The sequence below is a fragment of the Balaenoptera ricei genome, chromosome 6, assembly GCF_028023285.1.
Source record: "Balaenoptera ricei isolate mBalRic1 chromosome 6, mBalRic1.hap2, whole genome shotgun sequence".
In the NCBI taxonomy this organism is placed as follows: Eukaryota; Metazoa; Chordata; class Mammalia; order Artiodactyla; family Balaenopteridae; genus Balaenoptera; species Balaenoptera ricei.
In genome coordinates, this window is record NC_082644.1 from 115,739,205 (window position 1) to 115,764,833 (window position 25,629).

Here is a 25,629-nt window from a genome sequence, read left to right on the forward strand (position 1 = left end):
AATAGTTCTTTAGAGATAGGAGATTTTTTCCTGTGTTTAATGTAGTCTGTGGAAATGAGCCATTTAGGAGCAAAGAGAAACTGGAACTTGCATAGAGACAGCTCCCTATCAGGAGAAGGGGTTGGGGGGGAACTGCCGTTAACCTGTCATCCTTGGCTCCTGTAATCATGCAAATGAAAACTCTGAGTGCCCACAGCAGTGGGAGAGCACTGCTGACTTTCAGATGCCCAGCTCCCTGGAAACAGCCAGTTGTGACTTGGCCAAGCTCCCACCTACTGGCGTCAGCTGATCTACTGCAGGAAAGAAAAGTCCATTATTGCCTGACCAAAGCACTTGGTATAGAATTGACTTGTTCTACTTCACTGGGGTGACAAAGAGGGCCTTTTAGGTTGGTTAATTTCAGCAGGGCCTCGCTGGACTGTCTCCCTGGATTGGTAGGGTCAGATCAGCAAGCGGAACCCAGGCCGAGGGGCTTGCTCAGGGGGAACCTTTTCAGTATTATGTTGGGAATTCTTTTTTCATCAGAAAGGGCTGCTTCCGAATGTGACCGTTTAGAGATTTCCGTGGCAGCTAAAGGAAATGCAGTGAATCCTGTCATCTGGGGAGGCAGGACAAACTCCATAGACATTAATCTAAAGACTGAGGCATCTTGTAGAAAGGCACATACAGTGGAGCTTTTGTTACATGCATAACTAGCTATACATTCTTTGGAGATTTTATAAGCAAGCAAATTAGACACACAGTTTCCTACTGTTTCTCCACCTAACTGTTTCCGGAGAGATGAGAACAAAGGAAGTATATAAATTATTCTTTTTTTTTTTTTTATTAATTTATTTTATGGCTGTGTTGGGTCTTCGTCGCTGCACGCGGGCTTTCTCTACTTGCGGCGAGCGGGGGCTACTCTTTGTTGTAGTGCGTGGGCTTCTCATTGTCATGGCTTCTCTTGTTGCGGAGCACGGGCTCTAGGCGCACGGGCTTCAGTAGTTGTGGCACGCGGGCTCAGTAGTTGCGGCTCGCGGGCTCTAGAGCACAGGCTCAGTAGTCGTGGCACACGGGCTTAGTTGCTCCGCGGCATGTGGAATCTTCCCGGATCAGGGCTCGAACCCATGTCCCCTGCATTGGCAGGTGGACTCTCAACCACTGCGCCACCAGGGAAGTCCCTATAAATTATTCTTAACACTAATTGTTTACTAACTTTAAGAAGACTCAATCTTAAAAAAATTAATTTTGATTTTTTTTAATGACTCATGTATGCTCCTTCCCCCTATTTTTCCCCCCTTAAGTGGGGATGGAAAAGATATAAGGTAGTAAAAGGAATTAATAAATAACTGAACAGCCTTTAATAAAGAGTGTGTCAGCTCCGATCATGTTAAGAATCACTGGTTCTAGCATGCTGGTCTGGGAACCGGAGCATCCTGGGTCACCCTAGCTCTACAACTTGCTTATTAGATGATCTTTTGTCTCCTGACCACTTAATAATGAAGTGACAGCAGTTTCTCTGTTTCTAAGCTCAGAGTGTAATTGACTCTCTAAATGTGTGCTGAGTTCTGTGGTCAGAGAGTAAGATAAGGTCTCCTTTATAGTCCCTTAGGAACTCTAAATTCCCTAAAGAACTTACAAAAACGCAGGGAAAAGACAGTAATCATGTGGCAGAATGTGACGTGATGGTACTCTAAGGGGGCCAGAGAGGGAGTGAGGGCTTCTGATTCAGGGCTGCAGAGAGGACAGCGTAGTTGCTTTAGACTTGGAGGGGTTTGAATGGTATTAATGGTCGAGTTGGGAGTGGGGGAGAAGAGAACATTTCGGCCAGAGGGAACTTTCTGGTTTGGGAAGTGAACCTGCCCTGGGCCTGTAACTTGGGGTTGATGAGGGAGTTTGATGTAAGGTATGCCTGGAGCAGGTCATGCAGGTGAATGAGTGAATCGTAAATGTGGCCGGACCCGGTAGTGATTCTTGTCAAGATCCCAAAGAGGCTGATGTCCTAGGGCGGCAGCGTAAACCAGAACTGCCCTGTTCCTAACAGACGTTTCCTTTGTCAAGGTTACCCTCAGTTTTTGGTTTTAAGGACTCTTCTTGAAGCCCATTTTAAGAATAGAAACTACTTTTTTCAGACGCAGCTATCTATTGATGATACAAAACTGTGCCTCCTTGAACTTGATTTCCCCAAGGTCCCACCCTGCCAGCGTGAAAAGAGCAGTTACCGGGTGTGGGCCACCCAAGCTCAGTAATTCAGGTCTGGTCATTAGGTTGACACCCCGTTGTGTAGCTTCAGTCAGCACATTCCAGCTGTTCATTCAGCCCCCAAATCTAGCTGTTACCTGGCCAGAATTCCAGTTTGACGATACAGAAATGAAACTGGGGTGGGCTACGGAGCTCTCTTCACCCTTCACAGAGGAGCTCAGGGCTGCTTCTCCAGCACTCAAACAAACATTTGTTACTGACATCTGTCTGCTAGAAATCGGGACACAATTGGGACTTCCCTGGTGGTCCAGTGGTTAAGACTCCTCCTTCCAATGTGGGGCATCAGGGAGCTAAGATCTCGTGGCCAAAAACCAAAATGGAGAACAGAAGCAACATTGTAACAAATTCAATAAAGACTTTAAAAATGGTCCACATCAAAAAAAAATCTTTACAAAAAAAAGAAAGAAAGAAACTGGGACACAACAACAAAGATTACATTGCTCAGTCTCATCATACCGTGAGAAGTATGTGCAAGTGCTTTGTAAATCTACAGAAAAATGTGATTAAATCAGAGAAGGAGGGAGGGAAGGAGCCTTCAGTACAGCTTGGTAAGGAGGCCAGATCCCTGCAGCTTCCTCATTTCAGCTCCTCTTGAGACATTAATGGGAGTTATCCGGACAGAGAAGAGACAGAACATTCTGGGCAAAGGAAGCCTGAACAACTGACTTGGAGTCTTTAGAGAGAATCATGTGTTTGGGAAGAGAATATTTCTCTGTGCCAAGAGGGTGTGGGGCATGGGTGAGACATATCAGTCAGGTGTGCTGGGTCAGATTGGAAGGTTCAACTGAAGAGGTGGATTCTTTCCTCTCTCAGAAGGGAGTGATGAACGGTTTTAAAGCATGGGAATGACGTGGCAAAGAATATGTTTCTTGTTATAGTCAAATAAGTACATTGGACTTTGTGGGAGAAAAACAATAAAGATAACTGGTTAATATGTGGAGAGTAATTTGGAAGGAATGGTGATAGGGCTAAAATCCCCTCACGTTCTCTCCCTAGGAAGCTAGGTGTCTTCATAGAAAAGATAGGCCTCAGAGTTGGTTAGGTGCAGTCGATACTTTTCTTGACACCTCTTAAAGCTGCTTTTCTCTCTGAAGAGCTGGAAACTTTGCCCCAAGCTTAGCAGTGTTGTTTATCTCACAGCTGGATGGGGGCAGGGAGTAGGGGGCACACAGGGGCCTCCAGACCTAATCCTTAGCCAGCTTATCCTTTCCCATCGGCTGGGCCAGGCGAACAGGGTAACGGGAAGAGCTGTCAAATATGTTTCCTGGGCAGCACAGTTTTTATATCTTGTATAAATTATGGAACAAGAGCTGGAAAGACCATAAAGCTTATCTGGTCTGCTTTTTTACCAGGTCACAGACTCTTCTCTGTAGAATGTAATTTTAAAGTTAGAAGAAGGGTCTTGGGACCATCTCATTTTCAACTGGTGTTTTTAGTCATTCTGGGAAATTGAGACACAGAGAGGGAAGGCAGCTCGTACAAGGTCACATGTTACTGACAAATTTACATGCTGTTTGTCATTAGTGTGTACCTGTTTCCTTCTGTGGGTCCTTCCTTGGTTAGAGGATAAAATGGCTTATTCCTGAGAGAAGAGCAGGTAGCATATTCTGGGTTTGTCCCATAAATAGGTCAGATTTTCTTTTTGACATTAAAGGCTGGTGAAACTGTCCAGATCTGAGAGTTTAAAGTTGGGGTAGATTGAGTGCTATGGGGAAGTACCACCTACTCAATTAGCCTGTGTTTGTGGTTAACTGGAGCAGGTAAGAGTCAGGTAGGATAAATCTTTCACCACACCTTTTTTTTAAAAGATGTGCTGTGATTTTCTTTTAATTTTGTGCATTCAGATGAAGCAAAGCCTGTTCATTGCCCAGCCTGAAGGAGATTGTAGGATTGACTTTTTGGGGTGACTGAGAAATCCACTACTTTAGGTAAATTCTGTTGGATTTTGATGCTAAAGACTCAGTTACTGGGCTTCCCTGGTGGTGCAGTGGTTAGGAATCCGCCCGCCAATGCAGGGGACACGGGTTCGAGCCCTGGTCTGGGAAGATCCCACATGCCGCGGAGCAGCTAAGCCCGTGCGCCACAACTACTGAGCCCGCGTTCTAGAGCCCGGGAGCCACAACTACTGAAGCTCACGTGCCGCAACTACTGAAGCCCGCGCACCTAGAGCCCGTGCTCTGCATCAAGAGAAGCTACAGCAATGAGAAGCCCGCACACCGCAACGAAGAGTAGTCCCCGCTCACTACAACTAGAGAAAGCCCTCACGCAACAGGGAAAACCCAACGCAGCCCAAAAAAATAAATTAATTAAAAAAAAAAAAAAAGACTCAAGTTACTTGATAATCATTCCCTTTTCTTCAATGAATAACAGGCTGAGATCTAGAAAGATAGAAAAGCTGAATTAACAGTAAATGTTATCTAATCTCCACACCATGAAATGCACAGACCAGATGAGAGGACTGTTGAATGGATTTCTCAGTAATTCTTTGAGCTCCAAAGTTGGTGTTTCCTTTGAATTCTCAAGGCTCTGTAGAAGTGACAGTGTAAACCATAGTTCTCCCCTTCACATTTCTCGCCTGGTCTCATTGCAGTGTTGGTGAGGCATCCTCTGAGGGGCCCACTTGGGCAGCCATTTTTTACGAGGGAATGGGGCCTGGGCTTCACTGTTAGCTCCTGAGAAGGGACCACTTTCAATTCATTTGTCTGCTCGGGCTCTCGTAATTCTTTATTTCCTTCCAAGAGGCTAATGCCATTAAGTCTATTTTGGTGTCATGTGCTTACTTCAGGACTTTCTGTCTTTTCAGAAAATGGACCCAAGCGGGGTCAAAGTGCTGGAGACAGCAGAGGACATCCAGGAGAGGAGGCAGCAGGTCCTGGACAGATACCACCGCTTCAAGGAGCTTTCGACGCTTAGGCGCCAGAAGCTTGAAGATTCGTACCGGTTCCAGTTTTTCCAAAGAGATGCTGAGGAGCTGGAGAAATGGATTCAGGAGAAACTTCAGATCGCATCTGATGAGAACTATAAAGACCCAACCAACCTGCAGGTGTGTCTGAGGTGCTGCCAGAACTCTAGAGCTCAGATGTCTTTGCCCAAAATTTATACAGACCTAATTATGACCTTGAGAGACTGAATGTAGATCAGACATAAGGAAGGACTAACTCACTATTCTGAAAAGCCCTTAGTGATTGTATTAGTGAGCATGAATGTGGAATCCTGCAGGTTTTAATTTATCTTTTGCGGATGCTCTAAGCTGATGGTTCTCAATCCACTGCCTTACAACCATCGGTGATCCTTCATCATTTTTCAGGGAAGGTCTAGTTTGATCTCTTGGAATATGTGTTTTTGAGAAAGGTATGCTAACAGTGTTGTTGCTGGTGAAAATTTGTATAGCTGTTTTTTTTTTTTTTTTAAAAAAAGCCTTTCTTCTTGTTGATTTTGGTGAAAGACTTTTTTTTAGCAAGTGGAACAGTGGTTGTACCCATGGTTCTCTTACTATGCCAAAGTCGTCTGAGAAGAGAAAATGATGAACGCTGGTTTAGGTGCAGGCCCTGCCCAGCTCAGCATGTGAGTAAAGAGAGGTATTGAGAAATGGAATGTATCAAATCAATCAAAGAGTATGGCTTCTAAAGCAAGCTAAAAAAAAGTCATATCATGAATGAATGTGAATGGATTAGTCAAAGATAAACACTACATGCTAAGAAGGCTCTCCGTGTGGTTCTGTATTTCTAAAAGGGATTGGATGTCCATAAAGGCTAATTTCCTGATACACAAGAAAATTATGATACTTTGTAGCATCTTGCTGTCTGCAAAGTTGTGGTCCTCAATGGCCAAGCTTTCAGAGGGCAAGTATAGATGCAGGCAGAGCATTTGAGTAATTGAACCAGCAGGGGGATGGTTGGGAGGCTGAGTGAGGCGTCCATAGAGAGAGGGAGTGGGATGCAGGAGGGGGGGAATAATAGGGAGCTGGGGGCAGAATGACGCGTGCCAAGGAGCACGTGTGGCTCATTTCACGGTCCACTGACAGGGCAAGCTGCAGAAGCATCAAGCCTTTGAAGCTGAGGTGCAGGCCAACTCGGGAGCCATTGTGAAGCTGGATGAAACTGGCAACCTCATGATCTCAGAAGGGCACTTTGCATCTGAAACCATCAGGGTGAGTAAGAGCAGTGCCTGGTATGGATGGCCTTCCTCTGTCTGGTTGGTAGAGGAATGTGGATTAATGCTTACATGTAAATTTGGGTTCCTAAAAAGATAGATTTTTCTAGCTTTTTAAAGGAATTTGTGAAGTATCCTGATGGAGTTACCCAACTCCTGCTTTTGTAATATGATGATTCAGTATGTCTATAAACAAGCGTTTGTGTACTCAGTGAGGAAATTAATTTTCTTTTTGTAGAACAAATTAGGATGCAATTAGACTTTAAAGAAGATTGCATATATTAAACTTTTAACATTTTCAGATGGTAATTGGATGGGAGAGCATATTAGTGAAATTGGTGAATTTAGGGATTAGGACACAAAGATAAATAGGATTAATCACAGACACTATAAAGTTCTCTGTCGGAAAGCTTGCTCTCTGGATCTTGGTGCCTTGCCCCAGGAGGGGTTTACTGAGGTCTGGTCAGCAAGCCTGTTAAAGGTCCAGCTGCGAGGAATGACGTGTGGTACCTGTTGGTCGGTGACTGTGGCGATGTAGCTTACTTTGAAGCAGGAGTCCTCAAACTTGGTCTGGCTTGTTTGGGTGCCATTTGTCGAGGCTGGGGCAATAATTGGTCTTTCTCTGTTTTGTTTAACATTTCCAATACCAAGGTATTAAGGGCTAACAAGCCTCTTCAGGATGAAGTGTGCATGCTTAGTTTCTCATAACTGGATGCTCTCATCTGTCTTTGATTTCCTTCTTATCTGTCTTTGTGTTTTGTTCTTTGTCATCCAAAGTCTCGTTCCATTGAGGGACCAGCCTTTTCAGTCCTTGACCTGTCGAGGCAGTCCCAAAGACTAAGATGAAAGCCACGTTCTTAAGCCCCAGCTAGAAATGTTTCATCCTCTGCTGTTCCCTGAGCTCCACAGTGGAACATCCACAGGGATTTCATTCCCTTAGGTTCTGGTCTAGTAAATACTTACTGTGTCTCTTTTGCTCTAATATACTCTGCAGTCTTATACTGAAGACTTGCAATTAGCCTTAAGCTTATTATTAATAATAAACTATTACTAGTAATGATTGTAAACAGGCAATAAAAGTAAATTCTAAATGCTATATGCCATTTAATTACTACATTCAACCCATGCAGGCAATATAATACGTGTCTCTGCAGTTGAATACAAAGACGTGGGACTTCCCTGGTGGTCCGGTGGTTAAGACTTCGTGCTTCCACTGCAGGGGGCGTGGGTTTGATCCCTGGTTGGGGAACTAAGATCCCGCATGCCGCGTGGCGCAGCCAAGAAAGTACAAAGATGCATCTGCTCATTTCCCCACTCTTTTGTATATAGTCTTAATGTAAATGAAATCCGCCAGAGTGCCGATTTGCTGATTCAGCTGCTCTGTATTAGTTTAACCAGGTTACAGATGGGGAATATGAGAAATAGATCAAGTGTTTGTCTTTAGTAATTAGTGTGGGAAAGGGAGACCCAAAGCTCTCTTCATTCCCCTCTTCCCTGTTTAGAGATCTTATGAAAGCAGCATTTGAGGGACTTCCCTGGTGGCGCAGTGGTTAAGAATCCACCTGCCAATGCAGGGGACACGGGTTCAAGCCCTGGTCCAGGAAGATGCCACGGAGCAACTAAGCCCGTGCGCCACAACTACTGAGCCTGCGCTCTAGAGCCCGTGAGCCACAACTACTGAAGCCCACGCGCTCTAGGGCCTGTGCTTCGCAACGAGAAGCCACTGCAATGAGAAGCCCGCACACCACAACGAACAGTAGCCCCCGCTCGCCACAACTAGAGAAAGCCCACGTGCAGCAACAAAGACCCAACGCAGCCAAAAATAAATAAATTTATTAAAAAAAAAAATTTCAAACTACTGTTAGCTACTGTTTGTTGAGAAGCTGTTAGGAGCTGTTTATGTGCGAACACTTCGCTAGGACTTTTCCATACGTTATCTCTCATCTTCACAAGAAGCTTGCGAGGTAGCCATAGTATAGAAGGGTAGAAGCTGAGGCTCAGAGAATTGTGAGCAACTTGCTCAGGTCCCCACGGCTAATAGGTGACAGAACCAGTGCTTCGGTCTACTCCTTTCTTTGGTTACAGTTATTCACTTTATTTTCCCAGCCCGAGTTTCACTCCTATCAGCTTTCCTTTCTTTTCCCGCAACTGCTTCTCTGAAAGCTGCTGCTGCTTGCTCGGGCCCCTGTTGAGAGCTCTGCCTGAGCCGGCCAGGATTCTCCTCCACCCTGCCAGCTGTCCACGCGTTCCCTAAGCACACCTGCCTCCCTGCCCTCTCACGCTCTCTCAGACACCAGCAAGCTTGTGAAACTGGCCTCTGTCAAAACTGCAGTATTGACAAGAGGAGACATACTGGGAAAGTTGTTCCAGTCCTGGAACAGGCCTGGCCCCGGTTCTTCCCTCGAGGGTATGGAAATGAGATTTGTGAGAGACTGACGGCTGACTTGTAGGTGAGGATTTTCTTGAGCCTTCTGTGGCCTCATTTTAATTTGAGCAAAAGGGGGACTTCCCTGGCGGTCCAGCGGTTAAGACTCTGCGCTTCCACTGCAGGGGGCGTGGGTTCGATCCCTGGTCAGGGAACCAAGATCCCGTATGCAGCGCGGTACGGCCAAAAAATTAAAAAAAAAAAAAAAAAAAAAAGCAAAGGGTTCTCATTTAATCCCTGCGTTCGTGCTCCCAGGTCCCACGGTCATCCTGGCTTGGCAATTGACCTGGTCCAGTAACTCAGTAGCTTAGTTTGGCAGGCAACGTTAACGTAGAGGAAGGTGGGTGGGGTGTGAAGACTGTTTGTGTCCTGGATAACCTGTCTGTCACTGGTTTAGACTTTCACACCGTACCGGACGGCGTGGCGCCCCATAGTGACCGCCACCCACATTGGCTCCCACATCCGAGTAGGTGGAGTATTGACTTGCTGTTGGTTGCCTTTTCCCCCTTGCCTGGGAATGCCTTTCACTTCCTTCTCAGTGGTGGACTCCGGTTTGAACCATCAGCGATGGAAGTGATTGTAGTGGTGGAAGTGAATTGTGTGAGCCTTTATTTTCCTCCCAGTGCTTTCTCCTTTCAAATGAACCACCAGTACTTGCTCCTAAGAGAATCCACCCATGTTGACTATCCCGTGGCTTTCAACTTTTCAGTTTGTGGGGAGTGGCATCTCAACGATGGGTGGATCCCAGGTTTCTCTTCTGGTACTGTTTGTGTTTGTGTCACTTGTTTCTGTCTGTGTTATACAGAAACTCCCAGTATCTTGGGTAGGCGTAATCAACACCTAGAGATTGGGTTAGAATGCCAGACTGCATCGCCTAAGCTTGAATTGATGAGAATCCCCCTAGTTCTTGACGAGTCCTTACTAGGACTGTGCTATGAGAACCCAAAATGCTGGGAAGTGACTGTTTGGGCCTGTGGCTGCCACCTGGGCGCAGCTTGATGTAAACCTCACTTGGGATGCACTGTATGTACCACAAGCTGCATCTTTTCACGGAAGCACCAAAACAGCTTCTGTCAGGAATCCTCTTTGATAGCTGATTGTGTTTCAGGACCCCATCTTTTTACCTTTATACTAAGGTTTTCCTCTTTACTTGTGCCTCATAGTTATTTCTTTACATGTATGATGCCTGTGGGACCTCTTGTTTTCTCCCCTTTACCTCCGTGAATTCAGAACACACGTTCCAGTGATTCCTGCTGCGGTTGCACGATCACACCTCATCTTTCCTTCCCCAATAGTCTTCTGACCTAGAAATCCCATTGTAATAATTTAACAGTTAATATAACTAAAAACATTACCTAAATACTTACCAAATAATGTGATATCAATAATAATTGATAATTATAAAATAATAGTAAATTCCTTGGCGTAAACTAGAATACATCTACCTACTAAAGGTCAGTTATTTTGTACTTTAAGACCTACCAAACCACTGTGAAGTGTATGCATTTTCCTCTTCTCAGTTAACTTTACAATTTCCCCTCAGTGTAGGGATTATCTTTTTAAAAAGACTTGTTCAGAGCTGTGCGAGGTTTCTAACCTGTTGGAACTCTGTGGAGGAGCCAGATCCCACAGAAATGATTGTAATCTGTGGGGTTGGGCTCTTTAACCTCCAGACTCGTTTGATGGAGCTGCACCGCCAATGGGAATTACTTCTGGAGAAGATGCGGGAGAAAGGAATCAAGCTCCTCCAGGCCCAGAAGCTGGTGCAGTTCCTACGAGAATGTGAGGACGTGATGGACTGGATCAACGACAAGGTGCGTTTGAGAAGGAAGGTGTGCTGGGGAGGCCTTGAGGAAAGAAGGGGACGAGACCCCTCCACGTCTGCAGCTGAGAGCCGGCAGAGCGGCAGCGCAGCACACAGAAAACTGCGTCTGCCGAGGCTGCCGCGGCCCCTTCCGGAGCCCATTTCATGATGGGGTTCTGGAAGCCATTGTTCCCAAGTGTTTTTTGGTGACTCTGGTTCCGTTGTGGTCCCTGAATAGGAAGCAATTGTGACTTCTGAGGAGCTGGGCCAGGACCTGGAGCACGTGGAGGTTTTACAGAAGAAATTTGAAGAGTTTCAAACAGACATGGCTGCCCACGAAGAAAGAGTTAATGAAGTGAACCAGTTTGCCGCCAAGCTCATTCAGGTAAATGGGGAAGTGCTGTGTGCTTCTCACAACATCGTCACGTTAACTTCCTTTACTTTAATATTAATGTAATGTACCGTCATTACATTAACTTTTCCAGAAGAGAAGTTTTGATCGGGTCCCTGATTTCTGAGTGAGCAGGTTTTGGTAAGCATGTCTAAGAGTTCTGTTTAGGTCTAAGTAAGGCGGCAATACTGATCACTCCTAAATTGGAAACTGCTTTTTAACTTGTGGCCGTGGGCAGGAAGGGCAGAGTTCCTTTGATCTATTTCCTTCACCCACTTTCAGGTAGGGCTGAAGCTTTTATTGGGCTGCTGACACTGGGTGTCGGGGTTTCTCAGACTAGGGTGTGGTGGTGAAAGCGTCGTAGGGTTGGCAGACGTCCACCACTGCCGGATTGCTCTTCCCTTCCTTTCTGAGTCGGAGCTTCCCTGGGCTCCCGGGAGCCTGGGGAGCCCCGTGATGAATGGCTCTCCACCGGGAGCTCAGGAGCCATTAAGAGGGGAGTGGGGCAGCCTCTCCCAGTTGCGTGCATGTGCGGTCCTGTCACTGCCGCTTTATTCTCACCTGCTGCCACAGGGCTCCGGAGACATCGAGTAGGATGAACTCGGGAGTTTCTGCTTTAGGGAAAACTTGATTTAGGGGGCGGGGTACACATTTTATGTATGTAGATCCTTCGGGACCGGTACTTGTTCCCTTTTGGATCCAGAGCCAGCATTCCTCAGATGTAATCTCACCCTTCCAAGTGGCGGGTGAGCTGCCCCCGGAATCCTGGGCCGTCCCAGGGTTGTGCTGAGGAGAGCAGGCGGGCCAAGCCCGAGGTCTCACAGGTGGATCCCGCAACCCGGAAGGGCTTCACCTTATTACTTTACATGTTATTTTTATTTAAACAAGACAGAATGTGGTTAGTGGGGAAGGATACTTTCAAAGGAATATCTCCAGTCTGAAGTCAGGAACAGACCTGGAAAACCATGTGTCTGGGCAGGAATGCTTATTAATAGCCTCGTGACGTTTGAAACAGTGAACTTTGGAGCAGCTGGGGCGAGCGGTGCGTTGACGAGGCCGCCAACTGAGGTGCAGCTGAAGGGCCTTAACGCAGGGGGTTTGGTGCTGATGCACAGAAAGAGACTCGCCCCACGGCTCCAGGGCGCAGAGAGTGGCTCTCGCCTTTTTATAGAGCAAGAAATGGAAGCTCCTTTTGAATGAGCTCCCCTTCATTCCACACAAAAAGCCAGTGTTTCTTTAGAACAGTAAGGTTTGCCGAGGCGGACGCGTCAGGGAGCCAAGGCCAGGCGGGCAGCTGGTGGGGCCGGAGGTGCTGGTCTGAGCGCAGTCTCTGCCCTTCCTGGCTCAGGAGCAGCACCCCGAGGAGGAGCTCATCAAGATGAAGCAGGATGAGGTGAACGCAGGCTGGCAGCGGCTGAAGGGACTGGCCCTCCAGAGGCAGGGGAAGCTGTTCGGGGCCGCCGAGGTTCAGCGCTTCAACAGGTACCGAGCTGAGTGAGGGGCTTGCGGGAAGGGGTCCCCCGGGGGGCGTGCTGAGGCCCAGGGCGAGTCTAGGAAGATGTGGGGCTGACTGGGTCTTGGCCCCGCGTGGCGTCCCAGTCCCAGATGGACGTCGTAACCGTGGATTAACAGGTGCCTCTGTGCTGTAGGGATGTGGACGAGACCATCAGCTGGATTAAGGAGAAGGAACAGTTAATGGCCTCTGATGATTTTGGCCGGGACCTGGCCAGCGTCCAGGCTCTGCTTCGGAAACACGAGGGTTTGGAGAGAGATCTCGCTGCGTTGGAGGACAAGGTGGGTTTTGAAAGCAGCTGACTATAAATGAGTTAGCCCGGTCAGGAGAGCAGCCCTGACAGAGTGTGTCTGCAGGTCAAAGCCCTGTGCGCCGAGGCCGACCGCCTGCAGCAGTCCCACCCTCTGAGCGCCACCCAGATCCAAGTGAAGCGAGAGGAGCTGATCACCAACTGGGAGCAGATCCGCACCCTGGCCGCAGAGAGACACGCACGTCTCGACGATTCCTACAGGTAGAAATGCTCCTCCACGGCCCCGCAGCCCGTACCAGGGGGCTTTTGTTTTAGAGGCGAGAGGAAGGCAGAGTTGACGGTCAGTTCTCTCTGCTGAGAAGCCTTCTGTATAGCTTGACAGCTTTCCTCTAGTAAGAAAAGGCAGATGACTTTTTCTTACTGTATTTGTTATATATTTTTATATTGTATATTTTAATACATTTCTGTGTTATATTTGGAGACTGGAAACTTTGTAGTGTTTGCATATACACACATAATATTTATAACTTTATAAATCCCATCCCATATCACTGTGTTAGAACCAATAGAAATGGAAATAATCTCTTTAGCAATCTGAGCATCATGTGAAATACTCTGTTAAAATTGAGTAAATCAAGGATTGAAAGTGAGAGAATGCTTCTTACTAATAACTAAGGATTGAACTGGGGAGTGACAAGGAAGTTGAAAATAAGGGACAAGCTTGGGGAATTATAGTGATGGACAGAACCTAAATTTTAAAGGCTTGATTTCAGCCTTCTTTTGCTTTCCTTTATAGTCTAGATTTGAAAGAGTCCCATGTTTCCAAGGGCTAGAGTTTGTATGGTTCATTAGACATCTGAGGACATGAATTCAGAGCTCTAGGGCGGTATCTTCCATCTGGGGCCTCCCCTGGAGACCTCGCCTCACTGACCTTTGGTTTCCCAGGCTTCAGCGCTTCCTTGCCGACTTCAGAGACCTTACCAGCTGGGTCACTGAGATGAAAGCCCTCATCAATGCAGATGAACTTGCCAACGATGTGGCTGGGGCCGAAGCCCTGCTGGATAGGCATCAGGAGCACAAGGTAAGGTCTCCAGGGTCTTCCAAAAGCAAAGCCATGAGCTAAACAATGCATCACTGTAGCTCTGTCACTTATAGCCGGAAGTGGCTGAAACCTTGCTCACAGGTAGCTCTCACCATAGGGATTGTGGCTGGTTTTTCCTTTGGAGACTTGCTTTACCTGCTTCTAATAGATGGTTAAGGGAGTTACATGTCAGGAGAATAACTGTGGTTCGTAAAAGCAAAGGGCCAAGCTCTGGCAAGGTGGACGTGCTACTGTTTTGCATGTGTGTCCTGTGCCACCTTAAACAATGTCTTTGTTTAAATGCTGAATTTCATAGTTGGTTTGAGTGAATTTAAATTTCATGATTTGCTGTTTGCCCAGAGAGCATCCATGGGAAGCTAGTTTTATGAGATCTTAATAGGCTTTACCTGAAGAAGAAGGGGTTTCTATGGCTAAGAAATTCTGGAAAACACTGTTAAACAAGATTTTAAAAATTATTATTACCATAGGTCTTCTGAGAGGTGCTAGATATAAAAAATTAATATACAAAAGTCAGATATGCCCCTCTGCACTAGCAGCAGTTAGAACCGTAATTTTTAAAAATACTACTTATAATCGCATCGGAAAATATAAGATACTTGGGAATAAATCTAACAAAAGTTGTATAAGACATCTGTGGAGAAAGCTGTAAAGTTTTGATGAAAGAAAAGAAACACTGCATAAAGGGATGGGCAGGGATGGAATGATCTCTTATAAAGGTACAAATCCTCCCCAAGATTTATACATTCAGTGCAATTCCAGGGGAAAGCCTTTATTTCTGGAATGAGACAAGATGATTTTAAAATTAATTTGGAAGAAAAAAAATCAAAACCAGCTGAGACAATTATGAAGAAAGGGGACGGACTCACCCTACCAGGTATTACAAAATCATAAACAAATCCATCTGGCAGGACTTCCCTGGTGGCGCAGTGGTTAAGCATCCGCCTGCCAGGCTTCCCTGGTGGCGCAGTGGTTAAGAATCTGCCTGCCAATGCAGGAGACATGGGTTCGAGCCCTGATCCGGGAAGATCCCATATGCCATGGAGCAACTAAGCCCGTGCGCCACAGCTACTGAGCCTGCGCTCTAGAGCCCGCGAGCCACAGCTACTGAGCCCGTGTGCCACAACTACTGAAGCCCACGCACCTAGAGCCCATGCTCCCAACAAGAGAAGCCACCACAATGAGAAGCCTGCGCACCACAACGAAGAGTAGCCCCCGCTCGCCACAACCAGAGAAAAGCCCATGTGCAGCAACGAAGACCCAATGCAGCCAAAAATAAAATAAAATAAATTTATTAAGAAAAAGAATCCGCCTGCCAATGCAGGGGACACGGGTTCGAGCCCTGGTCCGGGAAGATCCCACATGCTGTGGAGCTACTGAGCCCGTGCGCCACAACTACCAAGCCTGCGTACCACAACTGCTGAAGCCCGCGCGCCTACAGCCCGTGCTCCACAATAAGAGGAGCCACCATAATGAGAAGGCCGTGCGCAGCAACGAAGACCCAGTGCAGCCAAAAATAAATAAATTAATTAATTTTTTTAAATGTTAAAAAAAATCCATCCGGCGCAAGGAAGACCCGAAATAGACCAATGGAACAGAAGACAGAGAGCTCAGACCCTATAGATGTGTGGAAACTTGACAGTTTGACAGGTGGCATGAAAAGCCAGTAGGAAACAGACTTCTTAATAAATGATGCTCTCCTGTTTGATGACCTAGGCTGTTATTAGGAAACCTGGCCTTATCTTTGATTTTTTCCTCATTCTAGATGTGATATTCCTGATATGTAATGATTATGTGAAATTCAGTAACTTCCTCTTCTTTTACAAGATGCTGGGCATAAATTGTCCTTTTTTTCCCCCCATTAGGGTGAAATTGATGCTCATGAAGATAGCTTTAAATCTGCAGATGAGTCTGGACAGGCCCTGCTTGCTGCTGGTCATTATGCCTCAGATGAAGTGAGGGAGAAGGTAAGAGAGGAGAAAGGCTCTTTTACTAAGTCTCCGAAAGCTGTTATCCAGCCTTAAATATCCAGACGTTGCATTCACCCTGGTGTGTGAGAAAACTTACACAAGAGATTCCGCCTGGAAGCAGCAACTCCAGAGATTTAAAAAGAAGATGTGTGGTGATTGATCAGGGAGAGAAAGTTCCATTTGTTTGGGATACATGCAACACATTTCCTACTTAAAGGGGGCTTTGCAGGGAGCTGAGTCCTGCATTAGTAGTTGGAGCCAAGAGGAAACAAATTTGTATTAAATTATTTGTATGTGTGTGTATAATTCCAGAGTTTCAAAGTATCTTTATGAAGACGCTTGAGGAACATTAGATAATGATATATATTTTTAATATTATAGAGACCAAGAAGAGACATTTCAAAGACACACTTTATTGTCATTAACTTCAGAGCCTAAAAATTAAGCCTAGGGCATTCATGGGTCTAGTCAGCGTATTCTGGGGAGTACCCACTCAATTGACATCTCTCACCTAAGAGCCCCTACTCCATTTATGCTGCCTCACTTTTACATAGATGCCCTTTTTCTTCTACCTAGGGGTTTATTTGCCATTTTTGCCTAACATTATTTGTGATAATGTGGCAATAAATTAATTCTAGATTCATTCGAGCAGGGCCACCCCTCTTAGGTTTAACATAAACTTTCCGCAAGCCACTCAGGATCTGTGGTTTCTTGTGGCTTGGCTGACACGTGCAAGGAAATGTTCTCCTTCCCTTATGCCAATCGGAGCAGAGGCCTGAAGGTCGGCAGAGGGTTGGAAATGCCAGGGCAGCCTCTGTGTCTGCCCAGCGGCCGTGGGCACTGAGGTTCCCTCCGCCTGCCCCCTCTCCCCCGCAGCTGACCATCCTCTCCGAGGAGCGGGCCGCGCTGCTGGAGCTGTGGGAGCTGCGGCGGCAGCAGTACGAGCAGTGCATGGACCTGCAGCTCTTCTACCGTGACACTGAGCAGGTGGACAACTGGATGAGCAAACAGGAGGTGATTGGGGACGGGAACCGGCCGCCTGCGCCGTCCGCTGCTCAGCGCGTTCTGTACGGGGCCACCACTGGTTCAGTTCTGCGACAAGTGGAGGGGGTGCCAGCTTCTGTGGGCTCTGCCAGCATGGTCCTTGCTGCCGAGATTGAAAGGCCCTCAGAAAAGGCCCCAGTTTTTCCGGGGAGTGTGATGATGTGAAGTTTTTTGTTAAAGAGATTTTGTTTCTTTAGAACATAGCATTATGCGCAATTTAAATCTAACAGAAGCAACAAAAGCTATTGGAAAAAAGTTTCAGTGGAATGTGGAATAAGGATTTCATGCTCTTGTTGGATTAGTTTTAAGGGAATCTGAAGAGACTTCTGGCTTTCTGGGGGAGATCTGAAGGTTTAATAGCCATAGAACTTCTTTCCTTCTTTTTGTCCTTCTGCCAGAATAGCCTTTGCTTTCCAGCCTTAGGAGGTGAAAGGAATCAGACAATATCTCAACACTTTGTTTCCTCTTGTAAGGCGTTCCTGTTGAATGAAGACCTGGGAGATTCCTTGGATAGCGTGGAAGCACTTCTCAAGAAGCACGAGGACTTCGAGAAATCCCTCAGTGCCCAGGAGGAGAAGATTACAGTAAGATCCCTCCTTGCTGTCAGTGCCTTCAAATGATCGTTAGCGTCAGCAGAGATCTCGTCTCGTTCCAAAAGGTTTCTGAGCAGATTCAGTGAAGGCTCCTGGTGCTTAAAGTCTCACGGTGATGATTGACCACCTTGTTGGAGACACAGCACGACTTCTAGAATGAAGTCATTTTCTTGATGTAAACCTCCAAGTTGAGATTACCTTCCTCTAAAAGTCATTAAGAATTAATGTAAGAGATATTTTCCCATTGAACACAGACCTTAGAAGTAGGAATTGAAAGGCTCTTGATCCATATCTGACTCCGTCAGTTCCTGCTGTGACGTTAGCTGCAGCTAATGTCTCCAGTCCTGAGTGAAGCTAGCGTAACTCTGTGCCCTCTGACTAAGAACATCAAGCAAAAACTCAACAGTTGAGGGATAAAGGTAGTCATAGCAAACCTCAGAGTGAAAACCTTGACCTGTGTTCAGGTCTAGAGCATTCCGTGCCCTGTTCTGCACTTTCCTCTGGGGGCCAAGCTGTGGAAGAGTCGCTCACCAGTGAAGAACCTTATTCTTCTTCCTAGGCCTTAGACGAGTTTGCCACCAAGCTAATTCAGAACAACCACTATGCGATGGAAGATGTGGCTACTCGCCGAGATGCGGTGAGTGTGCAGCCTCTTTACACGCCTCCTTTCTGTCCGTGGGTGGCCCTTCTGAGCCTGATCTGCTGGGGGGTAAGAGCTGGAGATTCACAGGGGGCCTTGCCTTCCAGCTGTTGAGCCGCCGCAACGCCCTTCACGAGAGAGCCATGTATCGCCGGGCCCAGCTGGCTGATTCCTTCCACTTGCAGCAGTTTTTCCGTGACTCTGATGAGCTCAAGAGTTGGGTCAATGAGAAGATGAAAACCGCCACAGATGAAGCTTATAAAGTAATGTCCTGTTAGCATTGCCATGTAGCACTTGGTTAGTAAGCTAAACACAGCACTCACAGATAAATTGTAGCTAAAGAAAGAAGTCGGAAATTTCAAAATACACACTATTTAATGTAATCTGGCCATTTTATACGTGCCCCTATAAAGATAAATGTGAGGGTAATGCAGTGTAACTTGATGTCCTTAGGTTCAAGATAGAACCCCCTTCTTCCTTTTCTTGGCAGGACCCATCCAACCTGCAAGGGAAAGTACAGAAGCATCAGGCTTTTGAGGCTGAGCTCTCGGCAAACCAGAGCCGCATTGACGCCCTGGAGAAAGCCGGGCAAAAGCTGATTGACGTCAACCACTATGCCAAGGACGAGGTGGCAGCTCGAATGAATGAGGTCATCAGTTTGTGGAAGAAACTGCTGGAGGCCACGGAACTAAAAGGTGAGAGGAGGTGTGCACGGGGTTACAGGAGGCCGTTTAGGGAGTTAAATCTTCCTCCCTCATTCCGTGTTTTGGGGACATGTGCCACCCAGGCAAGCTGAGCTGGGTGACCTGGGCACTCGGGCTCACTTCCTGGGTAGGGGTCACCTGCCGTGGGTTCCTGATGCTTTGCTGATTTGGTGAATGTGGTTGAGCGTGCTGGTTGGGGAGGGCAGGGAGCCTGAGTGAGAAGAGGATGATTTGGTCGTTGGGCCTGACTGACTTGGGCCTCATCACTGAAAGTCAGAGCTCAGCCGTGAGCCAAGGGCACTTAACCATTCGCCAGCCCCTATCCCATGGGGGTTAGAAGGCTTCTTAAACGACTTCCAATTCAGCATCTAAAAGGTAGAGCAGAGGCTGCGGTTTTTCGTTATCCTCTTGATAGCAGTGAAGCTGTAGCTGAAACCCTGCCCCGTGGTCCTTCTGTGAGGTGCCGTCGTTTGAGAGCAGCGCTGGCAGAAGGATAGTGTTAACTAATGAAATCAAACTTGCCTCCTTGACTAGGAATAAAGCTCCGCGAGGCTAACCAGCAGCAGCAGTTTAATCGCAACGTTGAGGACATCGAGCTGTGGCTGTACGAAGTGGAGGGTCACCTGGCTTCGGACGATTACGGCAAAGACCTTACCAATGTCCAGAACCTCCAGAAGAAGCACGCCCTGCTGGAGGCCGATGTGGCAGCACACCAGGTACGGTGACCTGGGCGTGGCTTTTGGGCCAGTGAGCACAGGAGTGAGAGTGGCCAGTCAGTCAAGACCAGTTGGTGTGGGGAGGGATGAAGTGTGTTGATTTTCTTAGAGAACCATGTATGCGCCATATGTTTCAGTTCAAATTAGACTGCCTTCCCTCGGACCTTTCTGGGATCCCAGAATGAGGGGAAACAATGGCAGAAAGAATGCTCTCGGGTATGGGAAAAGAACCGTGTTATACTTTCTCGGTATGTGAGCAAACCACACCTGAAGTAATCAAGTCAGCCTAGAAATGTCCAGGACGTAGTTGCCCCACACTGGGCCAGGCTTTCAAGACTCTGTCCTACCCGTTCCCAGGATCGAATCGATGGCATCACCATCCAGGCCCGCCAGTTCCAGGATGCTGGCCACTTCGATGCTGAAAACATCAAGAAGAAGCAGGAAGCCCTGGTGGCTCGCTATGAGGCTCTCAAGGAGCCCATGATTGCCCGGAAGCAGAAGCTGGCTGACTCTCTGCGTTTGCAGCAGCTCTTCCGTGATGTCGAGGATGAGGAGACATGGATTCGAGAGAAAGAACCCATTGCTGCATCCACCAACAGAGGTCAGCCTCCCGCCATCAGATAGGAATCCAGTTGGGAAAGGGCTCTACCCTTATGGCAGGAAGGGGACCAGTGTCAGAATGAGCAAGGTCAAGTTTAAGTTGAACTGGGAGTTTAGGTAAACCGTGGTGGAAGCTACGTGACAGTAGTGCGGCCTCTTCTCTTGATGGCTTGGGTGACTTGGGAGTGGTTTCTCTTTCAGGCAAAGATTTAATTGGAGTCCAGAATCTGCTAAAGAAACACCAAGCCCTACAAGCAGAGATTGCCGGACACGAGCCCCGCATCAAAGCAGTTACACAGAAGGGGAACGCCATGGTGGATGAAGGTGAGTGTCGTCAGAAAAGTGGCTTCACTCTCATTCATCACGACGCTCTTCTTAGAAGGCTGAGTGCGTGGACCCAAGTCAGGCTGGGCTGTAGGGTTGAAGACTGTCCCCACTCTCTCCTGAGTATGACTTTGACTTGCCCATAACCTCTCTGAGCCGAACTTGTTACTTGTGAGGTGGGGATGATACCACCTGCTCCCACAGTTGTGCGGATTAAACGAGGTCAGATACTGAGGAGCCTGAGACAGTGCCCGGCAAGGGTGAGGCTCCGTGACTGAGAGTTGGGGGAGTGGGGGCTGTTATTTTTATTGTTTCTTTATGATAACATCACTGATGCCAACTAGGGATACCTGCTTCGTAGAGTCTAGGTAGACTTCATGGTTTGAGGAGGCAGAAGACAAGCAGATCTGTTGGGCTGGAACCTGGGCCTCTCATAAAAGTGAAAATATGAAGGGGCCCGGCTCCCCAGGGTGTGGTGTCGCAGGTGCACTGAGCACGCAGAGGACGTTTGTCCTGCTGCAGCGTGTCCGCGTGCTCTCGTCCTTCCTCCCCTGCCCGCCTCGCAGGCCATTTTGCTGCAGAGGACGTGAAGGCCAAGCTCCACGAGCTGAACCAGAAGTGGGAGTCGCTGAAATCCAAGGCCTCCCAGCGGCGGCAGGACCTGGAGGACTCGCTGCAGGCCCAGCAGTACTTCGCCGACGCCAACGAGGCCGAGTCGTGGATGCGGGAGAAGGAGCCCATCGTAGGCAGCACCGACTACGGGAAGGACGAGGACTCGGCTGAGGTGATGCGAGCTGGGGGCTGCGGGGCTTGGGCTGGGGGCCGGTTAGGAGAACGACCACGTGGAAGGTGCAGCCCCACGGTGGTCGCTCTTCAAAGTGTTTCAGCATCTTCTTTCCCTTTTTACTGTGGAAATTCAGTCATACTTAAGAGAGGAGACGGCCTTTCACCATCAGCCATGACCATTTCTCCATTCTTATTTCCTCTCTTCTCCCCCATCTGCGTACACATACGTACATAAACACAGTTCTTTGTTAGTCATCTTTTTTCAGTGGATCCCTTAAATTTTATTCATAAAGGTCTAGATGTAGCCGTGTGCCTACCTCTTCTCTTGCCAGTCTTCACAAAAACCACAGTGAGCTGAATATTGACACGACCTGAGATGATTTTTGGAAGTGGCGGTAGAGGAAAATGGAGAAGCACCGAGTGTGGTGGGGAACGAGGTTCCCTGGAGGAGGGAGCTGCCACTTGTTGGGAATGTTTGTTTCTTAGGATGGGGGTGGATCTGCTGTACATGTGATGTTGTTCTTTATGTCCCTTCATGTGCTTCAGGGGTTGCATAGTTAAGCATGTAAAGGCAGGCTGAAAAGATTATAATAGAAATCACAGTATTTCCTCCAAATTAAATGTTTATCAAAAAGGGGAAAGAGAAAAACAGATACAGTATGCTAACACATATATATGGAATCTAAGGGAAAATAAAGGTCATGGAGAACCTAGTGGCAAGATGGGAATAAAGACACAGACCTACTAGAGAATGGACTTGAGGATAGGGAGAGGGGGAGGGGTAAGATGTGACAGGGTGAGAGAGTGGCATAGACATACATACACTACCAAATGTAAAATAGCTAGCTAGTGGGAAGCAGCCGCATAGCACAGGGAGATCAGCTCGGTGCTTTGTGACCACCTAGAGGGGTGGGATAGGGAGGGTGGGAGGGAGGGAGATGCAAGAGGGAAGAGATATGGGAACATATGTAAATGTATAACTGATTCACTTTGTTATAAAGCAGAAACTAACACACCATTGTAAAGCAATTATACTCTAATAAAGATGTTTAAAAAACAAAAAAAAAGAGAGTGGAGGACTGATGAGGTCGCCAGGTAACTAAACAGATTTCAGAGGCAGGTGGCGTGTGGGAGAGGCAGCGGGGCGGCTCTGGCTTCTTGCTCAGGGTCGCCGTGTGTTATTTTGGTTCCAGGCTCTGCTAAAGAAACACGAGGCTTTGATGTCGGATCTCAGCGCTTACGGCAGCAGCATCCAGGCTCTGCGAGAGCAGGCCCAGTCGTGCCGGGTGAGTGTGGCTTCCATTCAGCAGCTGCGAGTTCCCTGGGGGCTGGGGGGGCCAGGGAAGATGAAGGACCCGGATGCGGTGAGCAAGTGTCACGGTCATAGGTGATGTTCTTGTGACCTTAAAGATCCCAGACAGCTGAACTTTCTGGATCAGATTTTGTTGGTAACTTCAGAGAAGAACTCTCACAAAGGTGTGTTTGGTAAATTTGGGACAGCTGTGGAAGTTGGAATCCGCCATGGGCTTAGGTGGCACACCGGGGACATCCTATAACTTTGTTTGCCCTTCCTCTGGATTTTTAGCAACAAGTGGCCCCCATGGATGACGAGACCGGGAAGGAGCTGGTCTTGGCGCTCTACGACTATCAGGAGAAGAGTCCTCGAGAGGTCACCATGAAGAAAGGAGATATCCTCACCTTACTCAACAGCACCAACAAGGCAAGCGCAGAAAGAGGCCGTGTGTTGGTCTCCATCAGCACCGCCAGTTTCGCTCAGTTGGGTGTCTTGGGAGTGTGTCTTTCCAGGATGAGGCTGGTTTCGAGTTTGAAGACTTTAGTTCCCTGGTCCACCTCCCACTTCATACAGGTTTATCCTGTTTTGCCTGTGATCAGGATGACCAGTCTTGTTTCCTTGAATACCCGGAAGCTAGTGTAATGACCCACCCTCTCAAGGGTAGCTTTTTTCACCACTGAAAAAAATTCCACGTGGAATTTTTTTCTCTCTTGAACCAAAGTCTGCTTCTCTGTAGCTTGTACCTGTTGGTTCTAGACTGTACGACTACAGCAGACAGTTGAAGACAGTGCCAACGTCACCCCATAGGCTCTGTCTTCTCAGAGTTAAATGCCGCCTGGTTCATCAACGTTTCTCGCCTGACATGTTCTGGTTTGGCAGTGTCCTTGGAGTGAGGCCATGGTCCTCCACGTGTCATAGGACTGATACCCAAAGAGCCTGCCTCCCCTCTTGATCTAGGCTGGGCAAGTGTCCCCGGCCCGGCCGTCGTCAAGAACCTCCTATTCCCACACCCTCAGCTTACCCCAGTCGTGGGAGTTTGAGAAAACCTGACTGGTGTCTTTATGTTGACTCTCACCCTCAACTAACCATCCGGGCTGACTGATTTACTCAACAGCAGCCTCATCCAGTAGAACCTTCTGCGGTGGTGGATGTTTTATGTCTGTGTTGGCCCCACAGTAGCTGCTAACCGCGGGTGGTTGGGAAGTACTTCACAGGTGGCAAGTGCAGCTGCGTTTTTATTTAATTTCACTGAACTTACTTAAGCGTGGCTCATGGCTGCAGTATCAGCACAGTTGCAGGGCGTCTACACGAAGAGAAGGCTGGCCTTCCTGCCCCGAGTCATCGGGGCTGCACTCGTGACCCTCTGCATACTTGGCACGTCACGGGATTCTCTTGACTTGATGAGAGCTTTCTTTTGTATGCACACAGGCCTCCTTGGATCCTTCCTTCCTCAGGCGAGGAATTGGCTTTCAAGTCTCTCTTTTTTTCCCCTTAGGACTGGTGGAAAGTGGAGGTGAACGATCGTCAGGGTTTCGTGCCGGCCGCGTACGTGAAGAAGCTGGACCCCGCGCAGTCGGCCTCCCGGGAGAACCTCCTGGAGGAGCAGGGCAGCATCGCGCTGCGGCAGGAGCAGATCGACAACCAGTAAGGGCCTCGCCGTCGGGCACGAAGGGCCCAGCGCCGCTTGGGGCTTAGTCTGCGTCACGCATGGGCTGAGGTTTAGGCAGCGTCCCAAGGCTCCAGAGCAAAGGCTCTTACGATGCCTGTGTGCACTCGAGAACACACTCTTCCTGCCCTTCCCAAGTCACTTCCAACCCACACAGCTCTGCTGGAACCTAAAGTCCCTGACCCGTACCTTTATTTTCCTTTGTTTTGTTGTCTTCCCCTGCATTGGCAAGTTTCTTTTCCTAGACATTTGCTAATTATTACCATCTCAGTCTTTGTCCTCCGGGTCAGGAGATGCTCTTGAAATTGGGTTTTTAGCTGTTCCACACCCCTCCTGCTCTGCCCTTTGTAAAAGGCCGCGTAGAGAGCGTCTCTGTCTATCATGACTTTGTGCTCTGAGAATGGAGTGTATTTTTTATGAAACGGCTCTGTCCTCTTTTCTGTAGCTAAGCCCCCATAAAGAGCTATGTTCTTCCTTTACGGCATATGTTACTCTGCTAATGAAATCAAAAGCTTCAGACACTTGGGAGAGATGCAGAAAATACATCCTCACTAGAGTTTAGAATAATAGAACTTTTCTGACCCTGATGATCCCCGCGAAGATCGGTTATTTGTACACTTAATTAGACGTTTTCTGTTACTGTTAAGACAAGAATGAGAGGTTTTGGCCTGGATCATAAATACGAGAGCAAAAAAGTGGACCAGATATCTGACTACAGTTGCATGTTAGCCCTCAGGAAAATCTCTTCCTCGGGGTGGTCACTGTATCCCCTGGCCTGGCTCTGCGAAGTGACCAGTGTTTCTAGCACAGGAACATTTACTGCCTTAAGCGTGGCAGACGTCAGGAAAACGAAGGTGAACTAACCCTCTAATTTAATTTGATTTTCCTGCTCTTTTCTTAACTGTGATTTTACTCCCGGCCTGGCCTGCTTCCAGGAGCTCTTGAGTGACTCCCTAATTTTCCCCACTCAAAGCATCCGCCGTCACAGCACCCATTGGAGCCGCCGCCTTCCGTCCCCGTGGATTAACCCCTAATCCATGCGTGCTTTTGCTGTGCCCCTCTGTGCAGGACGCGCGTAACTAAGGAGGCCGGCAGCGTGTCTCTGCGTATGAAACAGGTGGAAGAACTGTGAGTAGGCCGGAAGCTCTGCCGAGCACCGCCCTTGGCTCCCCGTCCATCCTCCCGCTGCCGCTTCTCTTGAAGGCGCTCGTGGGTCCAGGAAGGCGAGGTGGCGGGAGGGGCCCGTCTCTGGCAGCAGCTTTCGCTCACAAGGGAAGGGGTTTGGGTGAAGCTGTGTCAGCTGTGGCCGCTTCTCTCGTTGGTTGCTTCTGTGCAGCTGTGCGTTCAGAGTGTTGTTGGTTCCCCTGCTGGTGGCTTTTGTGCTGGGCCAGCCACTCTCAGCAGACCTGGAGGCCGG

At 48.0% G+C, this 25,629-nt stretch overlaps 1 protein-coding gene across 7 annotated transcripts in view; it reads left to right on the forward strand.

The window, feature by feature from the left end:
• SPTAN1 (spectrin alpha, non-erythrocytic 1) overlaps positions 1-25,629 on the forward strand; it is a 60,223-nt gene that overhangs the window by 5,664 nt on the left and 28,930 nt on the right. For 5 of the 7 annotated variants that reach the window (XM_059925766.1, XM_059925759.1, XM_059925760.1 and 2 more), the window contains 22 exons: positions 5,045-5,284; positions 6,266-6,391; positions 10,492-10,632; positions 10,861-11,007; positions 12,362-12,495; positions 12,663-12,807; positions 12,883-13,037; positions 13,722-13,857; positions 15,741-15,842; positions 16,722-16,859; positions 17,363-17,473; positions 18,042-18,119; positions 18,230-18,385; positions 18,613-18,817; positions 19,361-19,542; positions 19,900-20,143; positions 20,344-20,466; positions 21,033-21,250; positions 22,446-22,538; positions 22,838-22,972; positions 24,042-24,190; positions 25,281-25,340. In XM_059925766.1, coding sequence (XP_059781749.1) covers positions 5,045-5,284; positions 6,266-6,391; positions 10,492-10,632; positions 10,861-11,007; positions 12,362-12,495; positions 12,663-12,807; positions 12,883-13,037; positions 13,722-13,857; positions 15,741-15,842; positions 16,722-16,859; positions 17,363-17,473; positions 18,042-18,119; positions 18,230-18,385; positions 18,613-18,817; positions 19,361-19,542; positions 19,900-20,143; positions 20,344-20,466; positions 21,033-21,250; positions 22,446-22,538; positions 22,838-22,972; positions 24,042-24,190; positions 25,281-25,340 — 3,218 coding nt within the window. The remainder of the gene's footprint in view (positions 1-5,044; positions 5,285-6,265; positions 6,392-10,491; positions 10,633-10,860; positions 11,008-12,361; positions 12,496-12,662; positions 12,808-12,882; positions 13,038-13,721; positions 13,858-15,740; positions 15,843-16,721; positions 16,860-17,362; positions 17,474-18,041; positions 18,120-18,229; positions 18,386-18,612; positions 18,818-19,360; positions 19,543-19,899; positions 20,144-20,343; positions 20,467-21,032; positions 21,251-22,445; positions 22,539-22,837; positions 22,973-24,041; positions 24,191-25,280; positions 25,341-25,629) is intronic. The other 2 variants (XM_059925764.1, XM_059925765.1) reach the window with 1 other exon arrangement.